At 46.3% G+C, this 21,082-nt stretch overlaps 1 protein-coding gene across 1 annotated transcript in view; it reads right to left on the reverse strand.

The window, feature by feature from the left end:
• The window catches only part of tprg1 (tumor protein p63 regulated 1), an 81,877-nt gene extending 69,081 nt beyond the window's left edge, over nucleotides 1-12,796 (reverse strand). The window contains exons 1-3 of the mRNA XM_046299661.1: nucleotides 12,666-12,796; nucleotides 11,283-11,574; nucleotides 5,670-5,761 (exon numbers count right to left, since the gene is read on the reverse strand). Coding sequence (XP_046155617.1) covers nucleotides 5,670-5,761; nucleotides 11,283-11,555 — 365 coding nt within the window. The 5' untranslated portion in view covers nucleotides 11,556-11,574; nucleotides 12,666-12,796. The remainder of the gene's footprint in view (nucleotides 1-5,669; nucleotides 5,762-11,282; nucleotides 11,575-12,665) is intronic.
• Nucleotides 12,797-21,082: the final 8,286 nt, after the last annotated feature.

Raw genomic sequence — 21,082 nt, forward strand, 5'->3', positions numbered from 1 at the left:
ACCACGAAAAGACTTCTACCCTGCTACCACGAAAAGACTTCTACCCTGCTACCACGAAAAGACTTCTACCCTGCTACCACAAAAAGACTTCTACCCTGCTACCACGAAAAGACTTCTACCCTGCTACCACGAAAAGACTTCCACCCTGCTACCACGAAAAGACTTCTACCCTGCTACCACAAAAAGACTTCTACCAGGCTACCACAAAAAGACTTCTACCAGGCTACCACAAAAAGACTTCTACCAGGCTACCACAAAAAGACTTCTACCAGGCTACCACAAAAAGACTTCTACCAGGCTACCACAAAAAGACTTCTACCAGGCTACCACAAAAAGACTTCTACCAGGCTACCACAAAAAGACTTACACCAGGCTACCATGAAAAGACTTACACCCTGCCACAATACAGCGGATAAACAAATGTATTTCCTGTGACTGTGCTTCAAAACCTAACGCCTACCGACCCGGCCAACCACTCCACACTGGACTAGAACAGCCTCTATGACCAGGTTCACCCTGGACTAGAACAGCCTCTATGACCAGGTCCACCCTGGACTAGAACAGCCTCTATGACCAGGTCCACCCTGGACTAGAACAGCCTCTATGACCAGGTCCACCCTGGACTAGAACAGCCTCTATGACCAGGTCCACCCTGGACTAGAACAGCCTCTATGACCAGGTCCACCCTGGACTAAAACAGCCTCTATGACCAGGTCCACCCTGGACTAGAACAGCCTCTATGACCAGGTCCACCCTGGACTAGAACAGCCTCTATGACCAGGTCCACCCTGGACTAGAACAGCCTCTATGACCAGGTCCACCCTGGACTAGAACAGCCTCTATGACCAGGTCCACCCTGGACTAGAACAGCCTCTATGACCAGGTCCACCCTGGACTAGAACAGCCTCTATGACCAGGTCCACCCTGGACTAGAACAGCCTCTATGACCAGGTCCACCCTGGACTAGAACAGCCTCTATGACCAGGTCCACCTCTACAAGGCAGCAGAGCCCACCTTTATGACCAGGTCCACCTCTACAAGGCAGCAGAGCCCACCTTCGCCAGGACCTTAAAGGACATCGCCTCAACATGAAAGCTCAACATGAAAGCTTAACATGAAAGCTCTGCTCACACTTACTGGTCTGAGGCCAAACCACGACCAACAACGTTGGACACTTTATGGAACACAAAGCCTTCACTATACCATCCTGGAATATCCAAGGCCTGAGGTCATCTGCCTTTGGCCTAAAGAGCAGGAACCTGGACTTCACCAAAGAAAATCGGTAATACAGACATTGTCATACTGCAAGGAGACGGACCCACTGGTTGCCCTCTAGGTTACAGAGAGCTGGTAGTCCCATCCACCACACTACCAGGTGGGTGGTATAGAGGAGACGGACACACTGGTTGCCCTCTAGGTTACAGAGAGCTGGTAGTCCCATCCACCACACTACCAGGTGTAAAACATGGTATAGAGGAGATGGACCCACTGGTTGTCCTCTAGGTTACAGAGAGCTGGTAGTCCCATCCACCAAACTACCAGGTGGGTGGTATAGAGGAGATGGACCCACTGGTTACCCTCTAGGTTACAGAGAGCTGGTAGTCCCATCCACCACACTACCAGGTGGGTGGTATAGAGGAGATGGACCCACTGGTTGCCCTCTAGGTTACAGAGAGCTGGTAGTCCCATCCACCACACTACCACGTGGGTGGTATAGAGGAGATGGACCCACTGGTTGCCCTCTAGGTTACAGAGAGCTGGTAGTCCCATCCACCACACTACCAGGTGTAAAACATGGTATAGAGGAGATGGACCCACTGGTTGCCCTCTAGGTTACAGAGAGCTGGTAGTCCCATCCACCACACTACCAGGTGTAAAACATGGTATAGAGGAGATGGACCCACTGGTTGCCCTCTAGGTTACAGAGAGCTGGTAGTCCCATCCACCAAACTACCAGGTGGGTGGTATAGAGGAGATGGACCCACTGGTTGCCCTCTAGGTTACAGAGAGCTGGTCATCCCATCCACCAAACTACCAGGTGTGAAACAGGGAAGGGACTCAGGGGGTATGCTAATTTGGTATAGAGGAGACCTAACTCACTCCGTTAAATTAATCAAAACAGGAACATTTTACATTTGTCTAGAAATTCTAAAGGAAAGGATCTCAACAGAGAACATTGTCCTCCTGTGTGCTACCTACATCCCCCCACTAGAATCCCCATATTTTAATGAAGACAGCTTCTCCATCCTGGAGGGGGAAATCAATCATTTCCAGGCCCAGGAACATGTACTAGCCCTCTTCATACTTCAACTATTTGCACACTTTACATAGCCAATACTATAACATTTTAAATGTCTATATTCTTTTACAATTTTTGTGAGTGTAATGTTTACTGATTATTTCCCTTTATTGTCCATTTGCTTTGTAAACTTATGTTTCCCATGTAAATAAAGCCGGTTGAATTTAACAGATAAAGAGAGAAGAGAGATGAGAGAGAAAGCAGAAGCAGATGCAGAGAGAAGAGAAACAGAGAAAGAAAGAAAATGAGAGAGAGAATGAGTGATAAAGAGAGATAAAGACAGAAAAGACAGAGATAATGAAATATAAGACAAAGATAAGAGAGATAAAAAGACAAAGAGAGATGTTTTAAATTTAACTATGCATGTCAATTAATAAGAACAAATTCTTATTTTCAATGACGGCCAAACCCAGACAACGCTGGGCCAATTCTGCTCCACCCTATGGTACTCCCAATCACGGCCGGATGTGATACTGGAATCGAACCAGGGATTGTAGTGAAGCACTGAGATGCAGTGACTTAGACAGCTGCGCCACAAGGGTGCAAGACAAAGAGAGAGACATAAAAAGAGAAAGACAAAGTGATAGAAAATGAATAAATAATATGAGCAGAGAGAGAGAGAGAGCACATCACTGCTTCCTCCTGAAGGCCTACCTCTAAGTCTAACAAAGAGAAATGTTTTCTTAGTCATTTATGTCAGGAGGACACACACACACACACACACGTCCCTCGCTACAAGTTATTCACGGTGGCATGGATTCTCCGTCTCTCTCATTCTCCCTCCTTGGCTCACTCGGAACACTCCCCGGTGAGCTGGGAACACTCCCCGGTGAGCTGGGAACACTCCCCGGTGAGCTGGAGCTCGGAACACTCCCCGGTGAGCTGGGAACACTCCCCGGTGAGCTGGGAACACTCCCCGGTGAGCTGGGAACACTCCCCGGTGAGCTGGGAACACTCCCCGGTGAGCTGGGAACACTCCCCGGTGAGCTGGGAACACTCCCCAGTGAGCTGAGAACACTCCCCGGTGAGCTGGGAACACTCCCCGGTGAGCTGGGAACACTCCCCGGTGAGCTGGGAACACTCCCCGGTGAGCTGGGAACACTCCCCGGTGAGCTGGGAACACTCCCTGGTGAGCTGGGAACACTTCTTGGTGAGCTGGGAACACTCCCTGGTGAGCTGGGATTTCCTCATCCGTCTGGTTCATTTTCATTATCAGAGAGAATCAGCATGAAAGTAGTCCATCATAACTTTTTCCCGCTGACCTTTGACCTGTTAACAAGTCAGACCAATCTGAACTTTTCTCTCGGCATGTCCAGACCATCCATTATCTCAGCCAATCATGGCAAGCGGGAAGGTTCCTGTGTTTTTTCTGTGGCTAAACCAACTGGGCTCCTAACTTAACAATTGTATTCATATTTACAGATTGGAATACAAGTTTGTTATTAAGGCACATGAAAGTTGCTGGCTTTTTTCATAGCTAAACCAACTGGGCTCGTAATTTAACCAGTTTATTTGTATTTACATACAAGTTTGCTATTAAGGCACATGAAAGTTCACATGTTCCAGAAGGCATTTCAGCCCAAAAAAACACGTTTTGATTTTTTTTAAAGCAAAAGCCTCTGGAAGTAGTGACGTGTGACATACGCATAGCTTCTTGAAACAAGTCACAAATATTTGTGGGGAAAAATGAGCGATAGTCCCATCTTTGAAGAATCCCTGTGCTATAAACCCTCTGTGCACTACAGTAGCTACTTGAGACGGATGAAAACTCATAAGCTGCAGGTCACCTTATACGACATCTTCAACAGAAAGGCCGTAAACCTTATGGGAAACTCATAAATGCCATTAAGTACAGTTGTATCTAACAAACACTTTCCTTTGATACAAAGAAGTGCACACACAGACAAGTCCCAAACATAGAACTGCAGAGCCCTTGTAGGGATATACACCGTGAAGGACAAGATATATCATTTATTGCACACAGCGAAAGCTTTTAAATGTTTCCTGAAAGAGCATGGTGCCCAACCGGGCTGCGTGATAGGCTCTGACAGATGTTAGTGCTGCTGGGTAAATGTCACCATCTCACTGAAATCACTTTCTGAATGTTCATTTACTGAACATGTTGTAACAATTGACTGAATTGAACTTGGATGGGGAGGAAGATCAGCTGAGAACGACCAGGTACTATATATCAGCTGAGAACAACCAGGTACTATATATCAGCTGAGAACAACCAGGTACTATATATCAGCTGAGAACGACCAGGTACTATATATCAGCTGAGAACGACCAGGTACTATATATCAGCTGAGAACAACCAGGTACTATATATCAGCTGAGAACGACCAGGTACTATATATCAGCTGAGAACGACCAGGTACTATATATCAGCTGAGAACGACCAGGTACTGTATATCAGCTGAGAACGACCAGGTACTATATATCAGCTGAGAACAACCAGGTACTATATATCAGCTGAGAACACCAGGTACTATATATCAGCTGAGAACAACCAGGTACTATATATCAGCTGAGAACAACCAGGTACTATATATCAGCTGAGAACGACCAGGTACTATATATCAGCTGAGAACGACCAGGTACTATATATCAGCTGAGAACGACCAGGTACTATATATCAGCTGAGAACGACCAGGTACTATATATCAGCTGAGAACGACCAGGTACTATATATCAGCTGAGAACGACCAGGTACTATATATCAGCTGAGAACGACCAGGTACTATATATCAGCTGAGAACGACCAGGTACTATATATCAGCTGAGAACGACCAGGTACTATATATCAGCTGAGAACGACCAGGTACTATATATCAGCTGAGAACGACCAGGTACTATATATCAGCTGAGAACAACCAGGTACTATATATCAGCTGAGAACAACCAGGTACTATATATCAGCTGAGAACGACCAGGTACTATATATCAGCTGAGAATGACCAGGTACTATATATCAGCTGAGAACGACCAGGTACTATATATCAGCTGAGAACAACCAGGTACTATATATCAGCTGAGAACAACCAGGTACTATATATCAGCTGAGAATGACCAGGTACTATATATCAGCTGAGAACGACCAGGTACTATATATCAGCTGAGAACAACCAGGTACTATATATCAGCTGAGAACAACCAGGTACTATATATCAGCTGAGAACAACCAGGTACTATATATCAGCTGAGAACACCAGGTACCATATATCAGCTGAGAACGACCAGGTACCATAATCAATTTAAACCCAGTCGAGAAAGTTATATGATTTCTTCTTCTGCTCATCCAGCAGGCGTAGAATGGCTATGGAAGACCAGGACATAGCAGGGTGACAGAGAACGGAGATAAACTCACTCGGCCATCAGCCAGACGCCATGGACATCGCCATCCTCATTCTGATTGACCAGAGCCTTGATGTCCTCAAGAGCTTGGTCCATGGTCCCTGGCTAAACAGAAACGACAACAAAACACATGGTTAAAGATCATTCCGCCGTAAATGGGACAATTATTAGAATCACAAACGGTTTCAATGTCTCTTAAGAAGAACAAAAGGTTTTGTTGTGTTTTCTCTGCAGTCCAGCAGTATGACTCTGTACCGTAATACCCTGTATATAGACTCCACATTGACTCTGTACCGTAATACCCTGTATATAGACTCCACATTGACTCTGTACCGTAACACCCTGTATATAGCCTCCACATTGACTCTGTACCGTAACACCCTGTATATAGCCTCCACATTGACTCTGTGACAAATAAAATTTGATTTGATTTGACATAGACTCCTCCACATTGACTCTGTACCGTAACACCCTGTATATAGCCTCCACATTGACTCTGTACCGTAACACCCTGTATATAGCCTCCACATTGACTCTGTACCGTAACACCCTGTATATAGCCTCCAAATTGACTCTGTACCGTAACAAACTGTATATAGCCTCCACATTGACTTTGTACTGGTACCCTCTGTATATAGCCTCCACATCAACTCTGTACCGGTACCCCCTGTATATAGCCTCGACATTGACCCTGTACCGTAACACCCTGTATATAGCCTCCACATTGACTCTGTAACGTAACACCCTGTATATAGCCTCCACATTGACTCTGTACCGTAACACCCTGTATATAGCCTCCACATTGACTCTGTAACGTAACACCCTGTATATAGTCTCCACATTGACTCTGTAACGTAACACCCTGTATATAGTCCTCCACATTGACTCTGTAACGTAACACCCTGTATATAGCCTCCACATTGACTCTGTAACGTAACACCCTGTATATAGCCTCCACATTGACTCTGTAACCCCTGTAATAGCCTCCACCTCTGTAACGTAACACCCTGTATATAGCCTCCACATTGACTCTGTACCGTAACACCCTGTATATAGCCTCCACATTGACTCTGTACCGTATAGCCCCTCTGTATATAGACTCCACATTGACTCTGTACCGTAATACCCTTGTATATAGACTCCACATTGACTCTGTACCGTAATACCCTGTATATATCCTCCACATTGACTCTGTACCGTAACACCCTGTATATAGCCTCCAAATTGACTCTGACTACCGTAACACCCTGTAACACCCTGTATATAGACCTCCACATTGACTCTGTACCGATTTGTACACCCCTGTATATAGCCTCCACATTGACTCCCTGTATATAGCCTCCACATTGAACACCCTGTACCGTAACACCCTGTATATAGCCTCCACATTGACTCTGTACCGGTACACCCTGTATATAGACTCCACATTGACTCTGTACAGGTAACACCCTGTATATAGACTCCACATTGACTCTGTACCGTAACACCCTGTATATAGTCCCTCTGTATATATCCTCCACATTGACTCTGTACCGTAATACCCTGTATATAGCCTCCACATTGACTCTGTACCGTAATACCCAGTGTAACACCTCTGTATATAGCCTCCACATTGACTCTGTACCGGTACACCCTGTATATAGCCTCCACATTGACTCTGTACCGTAACACCCTGTATATAGCCTCCACATTGACTCTGTACCGTAACACCCTGTATATAGACTCCACATTGACTTGACTGTACCGTAACACCCTACCTCCACCCTGTATATAGACCTCCACATTGACTCTGTACCGGTAACACCCTGTATATAGACCTCCACATTGACTCTGTACCGGTATATAGTCTCCACCCTGTATATAGCCTCCACATTGACTCTGTACCGTAACACCCTGTATATAGCCTCCACATTGACTCTGTACCGTAACACCCTGTAACACATTGACCTGTACCGTAACACCCTGTATATAGCCTCCACATTGACTCTGTACCGTATAGCCTCCACATTGACTCTGTACCGTAACACCCTGTATATAGCCTCCACATTGACTCTGTACCGTAACACCCTGTATATAGACTCCACATTGACTCTGTACAGGTAACACCCTGTATATAGACTCCACATTGACTCTGTACTCTGTACCGTAACACCCTGTATATAGTCTCCACATTGACTCTGTACCGTAATACCCTGTATATAGCCTCCCCATTGACTCTGTACCGTAACACCCTGTATATAGCCTCCACATTGACTCTGTACCGTAACACCCTGTATATAGCCTCCACATTGACTCTGTACCGGTAACCCCTGTATATAGACTCCACATTGACTCTGTACCATAATACCCTGTATATAGCCTCCAAATTGACTCTGTAGTGTAACACCCTGTATATAGACTCCACATTGACTCTGTGACAAATAAAATTTGATTTGATTTGACATTGACTCCCCTGTATATACCCCCTGTATATAGCCTCCACATTGACTCTGTACCGGTACCCCCTGTATATAGCCTCCACATTGACTCTGTACCGTAACAGCCTGTATATAGACTCCACATTGACTCTGTACCGTAACACCCTGTATATAGTCTCCACATTGACTCTGTACCGTAACACCCTGTATATAGACTCCACATTGACTCTGTACAGGTTTATAGCCTCCACACTGACTCTGTATATAGACTCCACATTGACTCTGTACCGTAATACCCTGTATATAGCCTCCACATTGACTCTGTACCGGTACACCCTGTATATAGCCTCCACATTGACTCTGTACCGTAACACCCTGTATATAGCCTCCACATTGACTCTGTACCGTAACACCCTGTATATAGCCTCCACATTGACTCTGTACCGTAACACCCTGTATATAGCCTCCACATTGACTCTGTACCGTAACACCCTGTATATAGCCTCCACATGACTCTGTATATAGCCTCCACATTGACTCTGTACTGTAACACCCTGTATATAGCCTCCACATTGACTCTGTACCGGTACACCCTGTATATAGCCTCCACATTGACTCTGTACCGGTAACACCCTGTATATAGCCTCCACATTGACTCTGTAACGTAACACCCTGTATATAGTCTCCACATTGACCTCCACACTGACTCTGTACCGTAACACCCTGTATATAGCCTCCACATTGACTCTGTACCGTAACACCCTGTATATAGCCTCCACTGTAACATTGACTCTGTACCGTAACACCCTGTATATAGCCTCCACATTGACTCTGTACTGTAACACCCTGTATATAGCCTCCACATTGACTCTGTACCGTAACACCCTGTATATAGCCTCCACATTGACTCTGTACCGTAACACCCTGTATATAGCCTCCACCTCAGTGTGTCTTTATAGCCTCCACATTGACTCTGTAGAAAAAAGTTTGACTCTGTACCAAATAGGATGTCGGGTTATTTATTTAATATTATATGAATAGCCTATACATTTAAAATGGCCAATTTGACTTGTACAATAACAATTAGCTTAATTTCTTAGAGATCAAATTATATTTCAACAAAATAATAGCCTAGCAGGAATTCAGAACAACTTATAGCCTCCACTCTGTACCGTCCTTATAGCCTCCACATTGACTCTGAGGGTAACACCCTGTCAAAATCCTCCACATTGACTTGCTTGTATATAGCCTCCACATTGACTTTGAAGGAACATCCTCCACCTTGACTCTGTACCGTTACACCCTGTAGCCTCCACATTGACTCTGTACCAATACTCTGAAGGAACCTTCCGTAACACCCTGTTATAGCCTCCAACGACTCTAACCACTCTGAAGGAACTCTGTCCGTAACACCCTGTTTATAACCTCCACATTGACTCTGTACCATAATACGCTGTAATAGCCACTTGACTGAAGGAACCTGTATATAGCCTCCACATTACTCTGTAGTCCAACATTGACTCTGTAAACACTCTGAATAGAACTGACTCTGTACCGTAACACCCTGTACTAGCCTCCAACGACTCTGTACCGTAACACCCTGTATAAGCCTCCACACTGACTCTGTACCGTAACACCCTGTATATAGCCTCCACATTGACTCTGTACCGTAACACCCTGTAAGGAACTGACTTCCGTAACACCCTGTTACCTCCACATTGACTCTGTACCGTAACACCCTGTATATAACCACCTCAGTGTGTCTTAAGGAAAAAAAGTTTGGTCCAAATAGGATGTCGGTTATTTATTTAATATTATATGAATCCTACACATTTAAAATGGCCAATTTGGTTGCTCAATTAGCTTAAGAGATCAAATTATATTTCAACAAAATAATGTAGCAGGAATTACAACTAGTCCAAAATCCTCTTTCTTGCTTCTTTTTTGAAGGAACCTTCCGGTTACTAGTCCAACGCTCTAACCACTCTGAAGGAACCTTCCGGTTACTAGTCCAACGCTCTAACCACTCTGAAGGAACCTTCCGGTTACTAGTCCAACGCTCTAACCACTCTGAAGGAACCTTCCGGTTACTAGTCCAACGCTATAACCACTCTTAAGGAACCTTCCGGTGACTAGTCCAACGCTCTAACCACTCTGAAGGAACCTTCCGGTTACTAGTCCAACGCTCTAACCACTCTGAAGGAACCTTCCGGTTACTAGTCCAACGCTCTAACCACTCTGAAGGAACCTTCCGGTTACTAGTCCAACGCTCTAACCACTCTGAAGGAACCTTCCGGTGACTAGTCCAACGCTCTAACCACTCTGAAGGAACCTTCCGGTGACTAGTCCAACGCTCTAACCACTCTGAAGGAACCTTCCGGTTACTAGTCCAACGCTCTAGCCACTCTGAAGGAACCTTCCGGTTACTAGTCCAACGCTCTAACCACTCTGAAGGAACCTTCCGGTTACTAGTCCAACGCTCTAACCACTCTGAAGGAACCTTCCGGTTACTAGTCCAACGCTCTAACCACTCTGAAGGAACCTTCCGGACTAGTCCAACGCTCTAACCACTCTGAAGGAACCTTCCGGTTACTAGTCCAACGCTCTAGCCACTCTGAAGGAACCTTCCGGTTACTAGTCCAACGCTCTAACCACTCTGAAGGAACCTTCCGGTTACTAGTCCAACGCTCTAACCACTCTGAAGGAACCTTCCGGTTACTAGTCCAATGCTCTAACCACTCTGAAGGAACCTTCCGGTTACTAGTCCAACGCTCTAACCACTCTGAAGGAATCTGTCCATGTCTGACCTCAGAGTAAAAATGATAAGCACACAACACTTGGACACGTCAGTTTATAACAACTCTTGATTAATAACGTGATTAGTTTAGGAGTGTCCGTCTGGCCTGGCAGCTGATTAAGCACTCGTGTATTTACTGTAGGTGTGAACACACGGAGCCGGGATGATGGGGATGTTAAATCTGTTCCCATGGGAATGTTCCACATGAATGGGATTAATTGAATTTACTAAACATAATATTGTTTTAAGCCATTATTTTTAGGACAATGCTAATTTGGAACCGTTCTGATTCTGTATTTACTGTAGATATAATTACTGTAAGCATGATTTGCATGTAACAACAGGGCATTGTGTACAGATAGGCTTCCGGTTTGTTCTATGATGCCCGTGTTCAAGTCATTATTAAGCTTACCCTCAAGACGAAGAACCGCTTCAGTTTAAACTGGTCCAGTGTTGAGGTCCATCGATTCCCCTGAGTCCCAGGTGTAGTAGGGCCAACAGGGCCTTTTTCCTCTGTCCCCGGGTGTCCACTGTCCAGGCCTTGGAGGTCTGGCTGACCCGGTGTCTTATCTAAAGCAGGGGGTTGATAGGAGGTATCGGCGGGGTCTAGGTGAGAGGATGAGAAGCCTGGTTCTGGTTCTACCAGGTCCACAGGCTTCAACGTGACTGTTTTACCCTCAGACATGGTGATGTCCTGTGTATGACTGGAACAAAATAACACAGTCCACAATTATTAAAACCTTTGATAAAGATGAGAAAAAAATACTGTATAAAATACTAAATTAAAAAAAGAATACTGAACTATATTGTATGCAAAAAAAACAATTGAGGGAGGAAGGGGATTTTAATAAAAAATATATTTTTAAATATATCTGAAAAAGATAGGGGCTCAAATTTATTGGCACCCCTGTTGTCAATACCTCACCATGCGAGGATAACTGAGTATTTTTCAAAAATGTTTTATGAGATTGGAGAACATGTCGGGAGGGATTTGACACTAGCTCTGTATGTGTATTTTTGATTTGATACACAATATATTTTCTTGCTCGTCTTTATCAAGGGTGCCAATAATTCTGGACCTGACCGTACATCTTATTTTACAGTCTTACCCACAACTGACAGACAAATGGCGCCCTTTTCCCGTTATAGTGCACTAGTTTTGATCAGCCCCCATTGAGTTCTGGTCAAAAGTAGTGCACTGTTAGGAATATGGTATGACTTGGGACACTATTTATCTTGCGCAAATGTAAGCTACATTGGTTGTCATGTTTAGACGGTTGGTAATTCATGTTTGACAGCTTTAATCACTGATTAAACAACTTGTGTTGACTTCCTGGATTTAATCCACATTTATTGAGCATCCGTCAAGTAGACTACACTTACTACGATTCGGTCTTGATTCATCAAAAGTAGACTATTGCACTTTAGGGCAGGAAGTATTTCAGAGGGGGAAAAAGTATTTTTCACAAAGAACAGAGCCCTTCATCTATATTAGCTCTACCAACTGAGCTCTGTAGCTCAGTTGGTAGAGCATGGCGCTTGTAACGCCAGGGTAGTGGGTTCGATCCCCGGGACCACCCATACGTAGAATGTATGCACACATGACTGTAAGTCGCTTTGGATAAAAGCGTCTGCTAAATGGCATATATATATATATATATATATATATTACGCACCAAGCAATCTGACATTGCACTTTTTTGTTACGCTTTTTATTGAAATTAATATCGACATAAAACTCCTTACTTACAAACATATTCGGATAGTATAATTAGCCGTAGGAGGCTATACTTACAAGTAGTTCGTGGACTCGAGTGAAAGATGCGCAGCGGCAGCAGGTGTTTCCTTGTTCCTTGTATTATTATAATGGGCGGGGCCGTGGTTACGCACACGGAAACAAAACACTTGTTTGCTCACTTTGACAGGTAGCTCTGATCCTGGGCGTTCCACTCACTGGACCAGTAACAGGAAGGAACGCACTTAACGCTCTGGACCAGAGCTGTAGCCTAAAATAATAAATTAACCAGCTTTACCTGAACATAATGTTGTCTTGATATAAATGCCTTGCCTGATTTGTCTAAGGATGCATAGCTTAGGCTATGTAGGACAACCAGGCCACAGTCAGCTATATTTGATATCAATTCAATGTAATTCAATTACATTTCTATTTAAAAATGTGTCACATTTAGTGCGTATTCCACTCATACATTGTGGTTGCAGGGCCTAGCCTATAGCTCCTCACACCACAACAAACATGTCAGAATTTTATCTAAATAGATCAAGCCACGCTTCAAATAGGCCTACAGTCTATGAAATATGTCCATAGTGAATGCCATACCTCATCATTTCCTAGGCTCTATTTTATTTTCCAAACTGTAATACTGTTAGGCATTGTGTACTGTATGGTATTACAAATGGATGAAGATTATGTTTTAGGATAGATACCAGGCATGTTAATGAAAAGAATAAATACGTTTTTTCTTTGGCTACCCCCCCCCCCCTTCTCCGACTTGTGTTCCCACTCTGATGTGTTTGTGCTTAAAATACCACTCATTTTATTTCACCATGTTTGACATTGAGAGATAGACAGTAATCTATCAAACAATTTGATGAGTGGGTGGGCTGTAGGGATCTACAGGATTGTCGCAGAGAGATTTTGGACCTCTCTCCCACAAAGTACTGAATAGGCCTAGCATCATCAAGCATTGAAGCATCCTTCATTCGTTCGGGCTAATCGTTACTGACATGCCGTGAGACTAAGGCCACTAATTCCTCTTTCAGTAAATTCTTTGAAGACTCTGTTCATTCTGTAAAAAAAAAAAGTCTTGAAGTGTATATTATAATCCTGAAGAACCACCAAGCAGCCGTATAAAAGGCTGTCTGTCCTGTGGAGTATCTTATTTAGCTACTCCCACACACGCCAGGTCGCCGTTTTCCTGTTAGAATATATAAAGCCTTTAGTGTTAACTACAGCAGAATGCCTTGGAGCCGTTAAGACCAGGAACTACCCATTGGATTCACGTCATTGCCCCACATTCATATCTTCGCCCTTTTTGTTAGCTGTTAATAATATATCAGTATTTAGTGTTTAACTACAGTACAGTATAGCAGAATGGGAGGGATATGTAACCTGGAAATGAGCTGCTATTGGCAAAGAGATTTGGAACTCGTTGTTATTGGTCTATTAACCACACCGGTAATGTTACCAGGCAAGCCAAAACTCCACCACACCGGTAATGTTACCAGGCAAGTCAAAACTCCACCACACCGATAATGTTACCAGGCAAGTCAAAACTCCACCACACCGGTAATGTTACCAGGCAAGCCAAAACTCCACCCATGCTAAATATGCTTATTAACTCCACCACACCGGTAATGTTACAAGGTAAGTCAAAACTCCACCACACCGGTAATGTTACCAGGCAAGCCAAAACTCCACCCATGCAAAACATGCTTATTAACTGGTGGAAAAAATGGTGGAAAAATGGTGGAAAAATAACCCAATTGTCGTCCTTGAGCAAAAGTAAAGATACCGTAATAATACAAATGACTCACTCAGTAAAATACTACTTGAGTAAAAGTAGTCCTCCAGATCAGAGGCAGTAGGGATGACCAGGGATGTTCTCTGTTTAGTGAGTCCTCCAGATCAGAGGCAGTAGGGATGACCAGGGATGTTCTCTGTTTAGTGAGTCCTCCAGATCAGAGGCAGTAGGGATGACCAGGGATGTTCTCTGTTTAGTGAGTCCTCCAGATCAGAGGCAGTAGGGATGACCAGGGATGTTCTCTGTTTAGTGAGTCCTCCAGATCAGAGGCAGTAGGGATGACCAGGGATGTTCTCTGTTTAGTGGGTCCTCCAGATCAGAGGCAGTAGGGATGACCAGGGATGTTCTCTGTTTAGTGAGTCCTCCAGATCAGAGGCAGTAGGGATGACCAGGGATGTTCTCTGTTTAGTGAGTCCTGCAGAGGCAGTAGGGATGACCAGGGATGTTCTCTGTTTAGTGAGTCCTCCAGATCAGAGGCAGTAGGGATGACCAGGGATGTTCTCTGTTTAGTGAGTCCACCAGATCAGAGGCAGTAGGGATGACCAGGGATGTTCTCTGTTTAGTGGGTCCTCCAGATCAGAGGCAGTAGGGATGACCAGGGATGTTCTCTGTTTAGTGAGTCCTCCAGATCAGAGGCAGTAGGGATGACCAGGGATGTTCTCTGTTTAGTGGGTCCTCCAGATCAGAGGCAGTAGGGATGACCAGGGATGTTCTCTGTTTAGTGAGTCCTCCAGATCAGAGGCAGTAGGGATGACCAGGGATGTTCTCTGTTTAGTGAGTCCTCCAGATCAGAGGCAGTAGGGATGACCAGGGATGTTCTCTGTTTAGTGAGTCCTCCAGATCAGAGGCAGTAGAGATGACTAGGGATGTTCTCTGTTTTTCTTGAGTCCTCCAGATCAGAGGCAGTAGGGATGACCAGGGATGTTCTCTGTTTAGTGAGTCCGCCAGTAGGGAGGACCAGGGATGTTCTCTGTTTAGTGAGTCCTCCAGATCAGAGGCAGTAGGGATAACCAGAGATGTTCTCTGTTTACTGAGTCCTCCGGATCAGAGGCAGTAGGGATGACCAGGGATGTTCTCTGTTTAGTGAGTCCTCCAGATCAGAGGCAGTAGGGATGACCAGGGATGTTCTCTGTTTAGTGAGTCCTCCAGATCAGAGGCAGTAGGGATGACCAGGGATGTTCTCTGTTTAGTGAGTCCTCCAGATCAGAGGCAGTAGGGATGACAGATCAGAGGCAGTAGGGATGACCAGGGATGTTCTCTGTTTAGTGAGTCCTCTAGCTCAGAGGCAGTAAGGATGACCAGGGATGTTCTCTGTTTAGTGGGTCCTCCAGATCAGAGGCAGTAGGGATGACCAGGGATGTTCTCTGTTTAGTGAGTCCTCCAGATCAGAGGCAGTAGGGATGACCAGGGATGTTCTCTGTTTAGTGGGTCCTCCAGATCAGAGGCAGTAGGGATGACCAGGGATGTTCTCTGTTTAGTGAGTCCTCCAGATCAGAGGCAGTAGGGATGACCAGGGATGTTCTCTGTTTAGTGAGTCCTCCAGATCAGAGGCAGTAGGGATGACCAGGGATGTTCTCTGTTTAGTGGGTCCTCCAGATCAGAGGCAGTAGGGATGACCAGGGATGTTCTCTGTTTAGTGAGTCCTCCAGATCAGAGGCAGTAGGGATGACCAGGGATGTTCTCTGTTTAGTGAGTCCTCCAGATCAGAGGCAGTAGGGATGACCAGGGATGTTCTCTGTTTAGTGGGTCCTCCAGATCAGATGCAGTAGGGATGACCAGGGATGTTCTCTGTTTAGTGAGTCCTCCAGATCAGAGGCAGTAGGGATGACCAGGGATGTTCTCTGTTGAGTGGGTCCTCCAGATCAGAGGCAGTAGGGATGACCAGGGATGTTCTCTGTTTAGTGAGTCCTCCAGATCAGAGGCAGTAGGGATGACCAGGGATGTTCTCTGTTTATTGAGTCCTCCAGATCAGAGGCAGTAGGGATGACCAGGGATGTTCTCTGTTTAGTGAGTCCTCCAGATCAGAGGCAGTAGGGATGACCAGGGATGTTCTCTGTTTAGTGAGTCCGCCAGTAGGGAGGACCAGGGATGAGTGAGTCCTCCAGATCAGAGGCAGTAGGGATAACCAGAGATGTTCTCTGTTTACTGAGTCCTCCGGACCAGAGGCAGTAGGGATGACCAGGGATGTTCTCTGTTTAGTGAGTCCTCCAGATCAGAGGCAGTAGGGATGACCAGGGATGTTCTCTGTTTAGTGAGTCCTCCAGATCAGAGGCAGTAGGGATGACCAGGGATGTTCTCTGTTTAGTGAGTCCTCCAGATCAGAGGCAGTAGGGATGACCAGGGATGTTCTCTGTTTAGTGAGTCCTCTAGCTCAGAGGCAGTAAGGATGACCAGGGATGTTCTCTGTTTAGTGAGTCCTCTAGATCAGAGGCAGTAGGGATGACCAGGGATGTTCTCTGTTTCGTGAGTCATCCAGATCAGAGGCAGTTGGGATGACCAGGGATGTTCTCTGTTTAGTGAGTCCTCCAGATCAGAGGCAGTAGGGATGACCAGGGATGTTCTCTGTTTAGTGAGTCCTCCAGATCAGAGGCAGTAGGGATGACCAGGGATGTTCTCTGTTTAGTGAGTCCGCCAGTAGGGAGGACCAGGGATGTTCTCTGTTTAGTGAGTCCTCCAGATCAGAGGCAGTAGGGATAACCAGGGATGTTCTCTGTTTAGTGAGTCCTCCAGATCAGATGCAGTAGGGATGACCAGGGATGTTTACTGAGTCCTCCGGATCAGAGGCAGTAGGGATGACCAGGGATGTTCTCTGTTTAGTGAGTCCTCCAGATCAGAGGCAGTAGGGATGACCAGGGATGTTCTCTGTTTAGTGAGTCCTCCAGATCAGAGGCAGTAGGGATGACCAGGGATGTTCTCTGTTTAGTGAGTCCTCCAGATCAGAGGCAGTAGGGATGACCAGGGATGTTCTCTGTTTAGTGAGTCCTCCAGATCAGAGGCAGTAGGGATGACCAGGGATGTTCTCTGTTTAGTGGGTCCTCCAGATCAGAGGCAGTAGGGATGACCAGGGATGTTCTCTGTTTAGTGAGTCCTCCAGATCAGAGGCAGTAGGGATGACCAGGGATGTTCTCTGTTTAGTGGGTCCTCCAGATCAGAGGCAGTAGGGATGACCAGGGATGTTCTCTGTTTAGTGAGTCCTCCAGATCAGAGGCAGTAGGGATGACCAGGGATGTTCTCTGTTTAGTGAGTCCGCCAGTAGGGAGGACCAGGGATGTTCTCTGTTTAGTGAGTCCTCCAGATCAGAGGCAGTAGGGATAACCAGAGATGTTCTCTGTTTACTGAGTCCTCCGGATCAGAGGCAGTAGGGATGACCAGGGATGTTCTCTGTTTAGTGAGTCCTCCAGATCAGAGGCAGTAGGGATGACCAGGGATGTTCTCTGTTTAGTGAGTCCTCCAGATCAGAGGCAGTAGGGATGACCAGGGATGTTCTCTGTTTAGTGAGTCCTCCAGATCAGAGGCAGTAGGGATGACCAGGGATGTTCTCTGTTTAGTGAGTCCTCTAGCTCAGAGGCAGTAAGGATGACCAGGGATGTTCTCTGTTTAGTGAGTCCTCTAGATCAGAGGCAGTAGGGATGACCAGGGATGTTCTCTGTTTCGTGAGTCATCCAGATCAGAGGCAGTTGGGATGACCAGGGATGTTCTCTGTTTAGTGAGTCCTCCAGATCAGAGGCAGTAGGGATGACCAGGGATGTTCTCTGTTTAGTGAGTCCTCCAGATCAGAGGCAGTAGGGATGACCAGGGATGTTCTCTGTTTAGTGAGTCCGCCAGTAGGGAGGACCAGGGATGTTCTCTGTTTAGTGAGTCCTCCAGATCAGAGGCAGTAGGGATAACCAGAGATGTTCTCTGTTTACTGAGTCCTCCGGATCAGAGGCAGTAGGGATGACCAGGGATGTTCTCTGTTTAGTGAGTCCTCCAGATCAGAGGCAGTAGGGATGACCAGGGATGTTCTCTGTTTAGTGAGTCCTCCAGATCAGAGGCAGTAGGGATGACCAGGGATGTTCTCTGTTTAGTGAGTCCTCCAGATCAGAGGCAGTAGGGATGACCAGGGATGTTCTCTGTTTAGTGAGTCCTCTAGCTCAGAGGCAGTAAGGATGACCAGGGATGTTCTCTGTTTAGTGGGTCCTCCAGATCAGAGGCAGTAGGGATGACCAGGGATGTTCTCTGTTTAGTGAGTCCTCCAGATCAGAGGCAGTAGGGATGACCAGGGATGTTCTCTGTTTAGTGGGTCCTCCAGATCAGAGGCAGTAGGGATGACCAGGGATGTTCTCTGTTTAGTGAGTCCTCCAGATCAGAGGCAGTAGGGATGACCAGGGATGTTCTCTGTTTAGTGAGTCCACCAGATCAGAGGCAGTAGGGATGACCAGGGATGTTCTCTGTTTAGTGGGTCCTCCAGATCAGAGGCAGTAGGGATGACCAGGGATGTTCTCTGTTTAGTGAGTCCTCCAGATCAGAGGCAGTAGGGATGACCAGGGATGTTCTCTGTTTAGTGAGTCCACCAGATCAGAGGCAGTAGGGATGACCAGGGATGTTCTCTGTTTAGTGGGTCCTCCAGATCAGATGCAGTAGGGATGACCAGGGATGTTCTCTGTTTAGTGAGTCCTCCAGATCAGAGGCAGTAGGGATGACCAGGGATGTTCTCTGTTGAGTGGGTCCTCCAGATCAGAGGCAGTAGGGATGACCAGGGATGTTCTCTGTTTAGTGAGTCCTCCAGATCAGAGGCAGTAGGGATGACCAGGGATGTTCTCTGTTTATTGAGTCCTCCAGATCAGAGGCAGTAGGGATGACCAGGGATGTTCTCTGTTTAGTGAGTCCTCCAGATCAGAGGCAGTAGGGATGACCAGGGATGTTCTCTGTTTAGTGAGTCCGCCAGTAGGGATGACCAGGATGTTCTCTGTTTAGTGAGTCCTCCAGATCAGAGGCAGTAGGGATTGTTCTCTGTTTAGTGAGTCCTCCAGATCAGAGGCAGTAGGGATGACCAGGGATGTTCTCTGTTTACTGAGTCCTCCGGATCAGAGGCAGTAGGGATGACCAGGGATGTTCTCTGTTTAGTGAGTCCTCCAGATCAGAGGCAGTAGGGATGACCAGGGATGTTCTCTGTTTAGTGAGTCCTCCAGATCAGAGGCAGTAGGGATGACCAGGGATGTTCTCTGTTTAGTGAGTCCTCCAGATCAGAGGCAGTAGGGATGACCAGGATGTTCTCTGTTTAGTGAGTCCTCTAGCTCAGAGGCAGTAAGGATGACCAGGGATGTTCTCTGTTTAGTGAGTCCTCTAGATCAGAGGCAGTAGGGATGACCAGGGATGTTCTCTGTTTCGTGAGTCATCCAGATCAGAGGCAGTTGGGATGACCAGGGATGTTCTCTGTTTAGTGAGTCCTCCAGATCAGAGGCAGTAGGGATGACCAGGGATGTTCTCTGTTTAGTGAGTCCTCCAGATCAGAGGCAGTAGGGATGACCAGGGATGTTCTCTGTTTTTCTTGAGTCCTCCAGATCAGAGGCAGTAGGGATGACCAGGGATGTTCTCTGTTTAGTGAGTCCTCCAGATCAGAGGCAGTAGAGATGACTAGGGATGTTCTCTGTTTTTCTTGAGTCCTCCAGATCAGAGGCAGTAGGGATGACCAGGGATGTTCTCTGTTTAGTGAGTCCGCCAGTAGGGAGGACCAGGGATGTTCTCTGTTTAGTGAGTCCTCCAGATCAGAGGCAGTAGGGATAACCAGAGATGTTCTCTGTTTACTGAGTCCTCCGGATCAGAGGCAGTAGGGATGACCAGGGATGTTCTCTGTTTATGAGTCCTCCAGATCCAGAGGCAGTAGGGATGACCAGGGATGTTCTCTGTTTAGTGAGTCCTCCAGATCAGAGGCAGTAGGGATGACCAGGGATGTTCTCTGTTTAGTGAGTCCTCCAGATCAGAGGCAGTAGGGATGACCAGGGATGTTCTCTGTTTAGTGAGTCCTCCAGATCAGAGGCAGTAGGGATGACCAGGGATGTTCTCTGTTTAGTGAGTCCACCAGATCAGAGGCAGTAGGGATGACCAGGGATGTTCTCTGTTTAGTGGGTCCTCCAGATCAGATGCAGTAGGGATGACCAGGGATGTTCTCTGTTTAGTGAGTCCTCCAGATCAGAGGCAGTAGGGATGACCAGGGATGTTCTCTGTTGAGTGGGTCCTCCAGATCAGAGGCAGTAGGGATGACCAGGGATGTTCTCTGTTTAGTGAGTCCTCCAGATCAGAGGCAGTAGGGATGACCAGGGATGTTCTCTGTTTATTGAGTCCTCCAGATCAGAGGCAGTAGGGATGACCAGGGATGTTCTCTGTTTAGTGAGTCCTCCAGATCAGAGGCAGTAGGGATGACCAGGGATGTTCTCTGTTTAGTGAGTCCGCCAGTAGGGAGGACCAGGGATGTTCTCTGTTTAGTGAGTCCTCCAGATCAGAGGCAGTAGGGATAACCAGAGATGTTCTCTGTTTACTGAGTCCTCCGGATCAGAGGCAGTAGGGATGACCAGGGATGTTCTCTGTTTAGTGAGTCCTCCAGATCAGAGGCAGTAGGGATGACCAGGGATGTTCTCTGTTTAGTGAGTCCTCCAGATCAGAGGCAGTAGGGATGACCAGGGATGTTCTC

Source organism: Oncorhynchus gorbuscha, linkage group LG02 (assembly GCF_021184085.1).
Source record: "Oncorhynchus gorbuscha isolate QuinsamMale2020 ecotype Even-year linkage group LG02, OgorEven_v1.0, whole genome shotgun sequence".
In the NCBI taxonomy this organism is placed as follows: domain Eukaryota; kingdom Metazoa; phylum Chordata; class Actinopteri; order Salmoniformes; family Salmonidae; genus Oncorhynchus; species Oncorhynchus gorbuscha.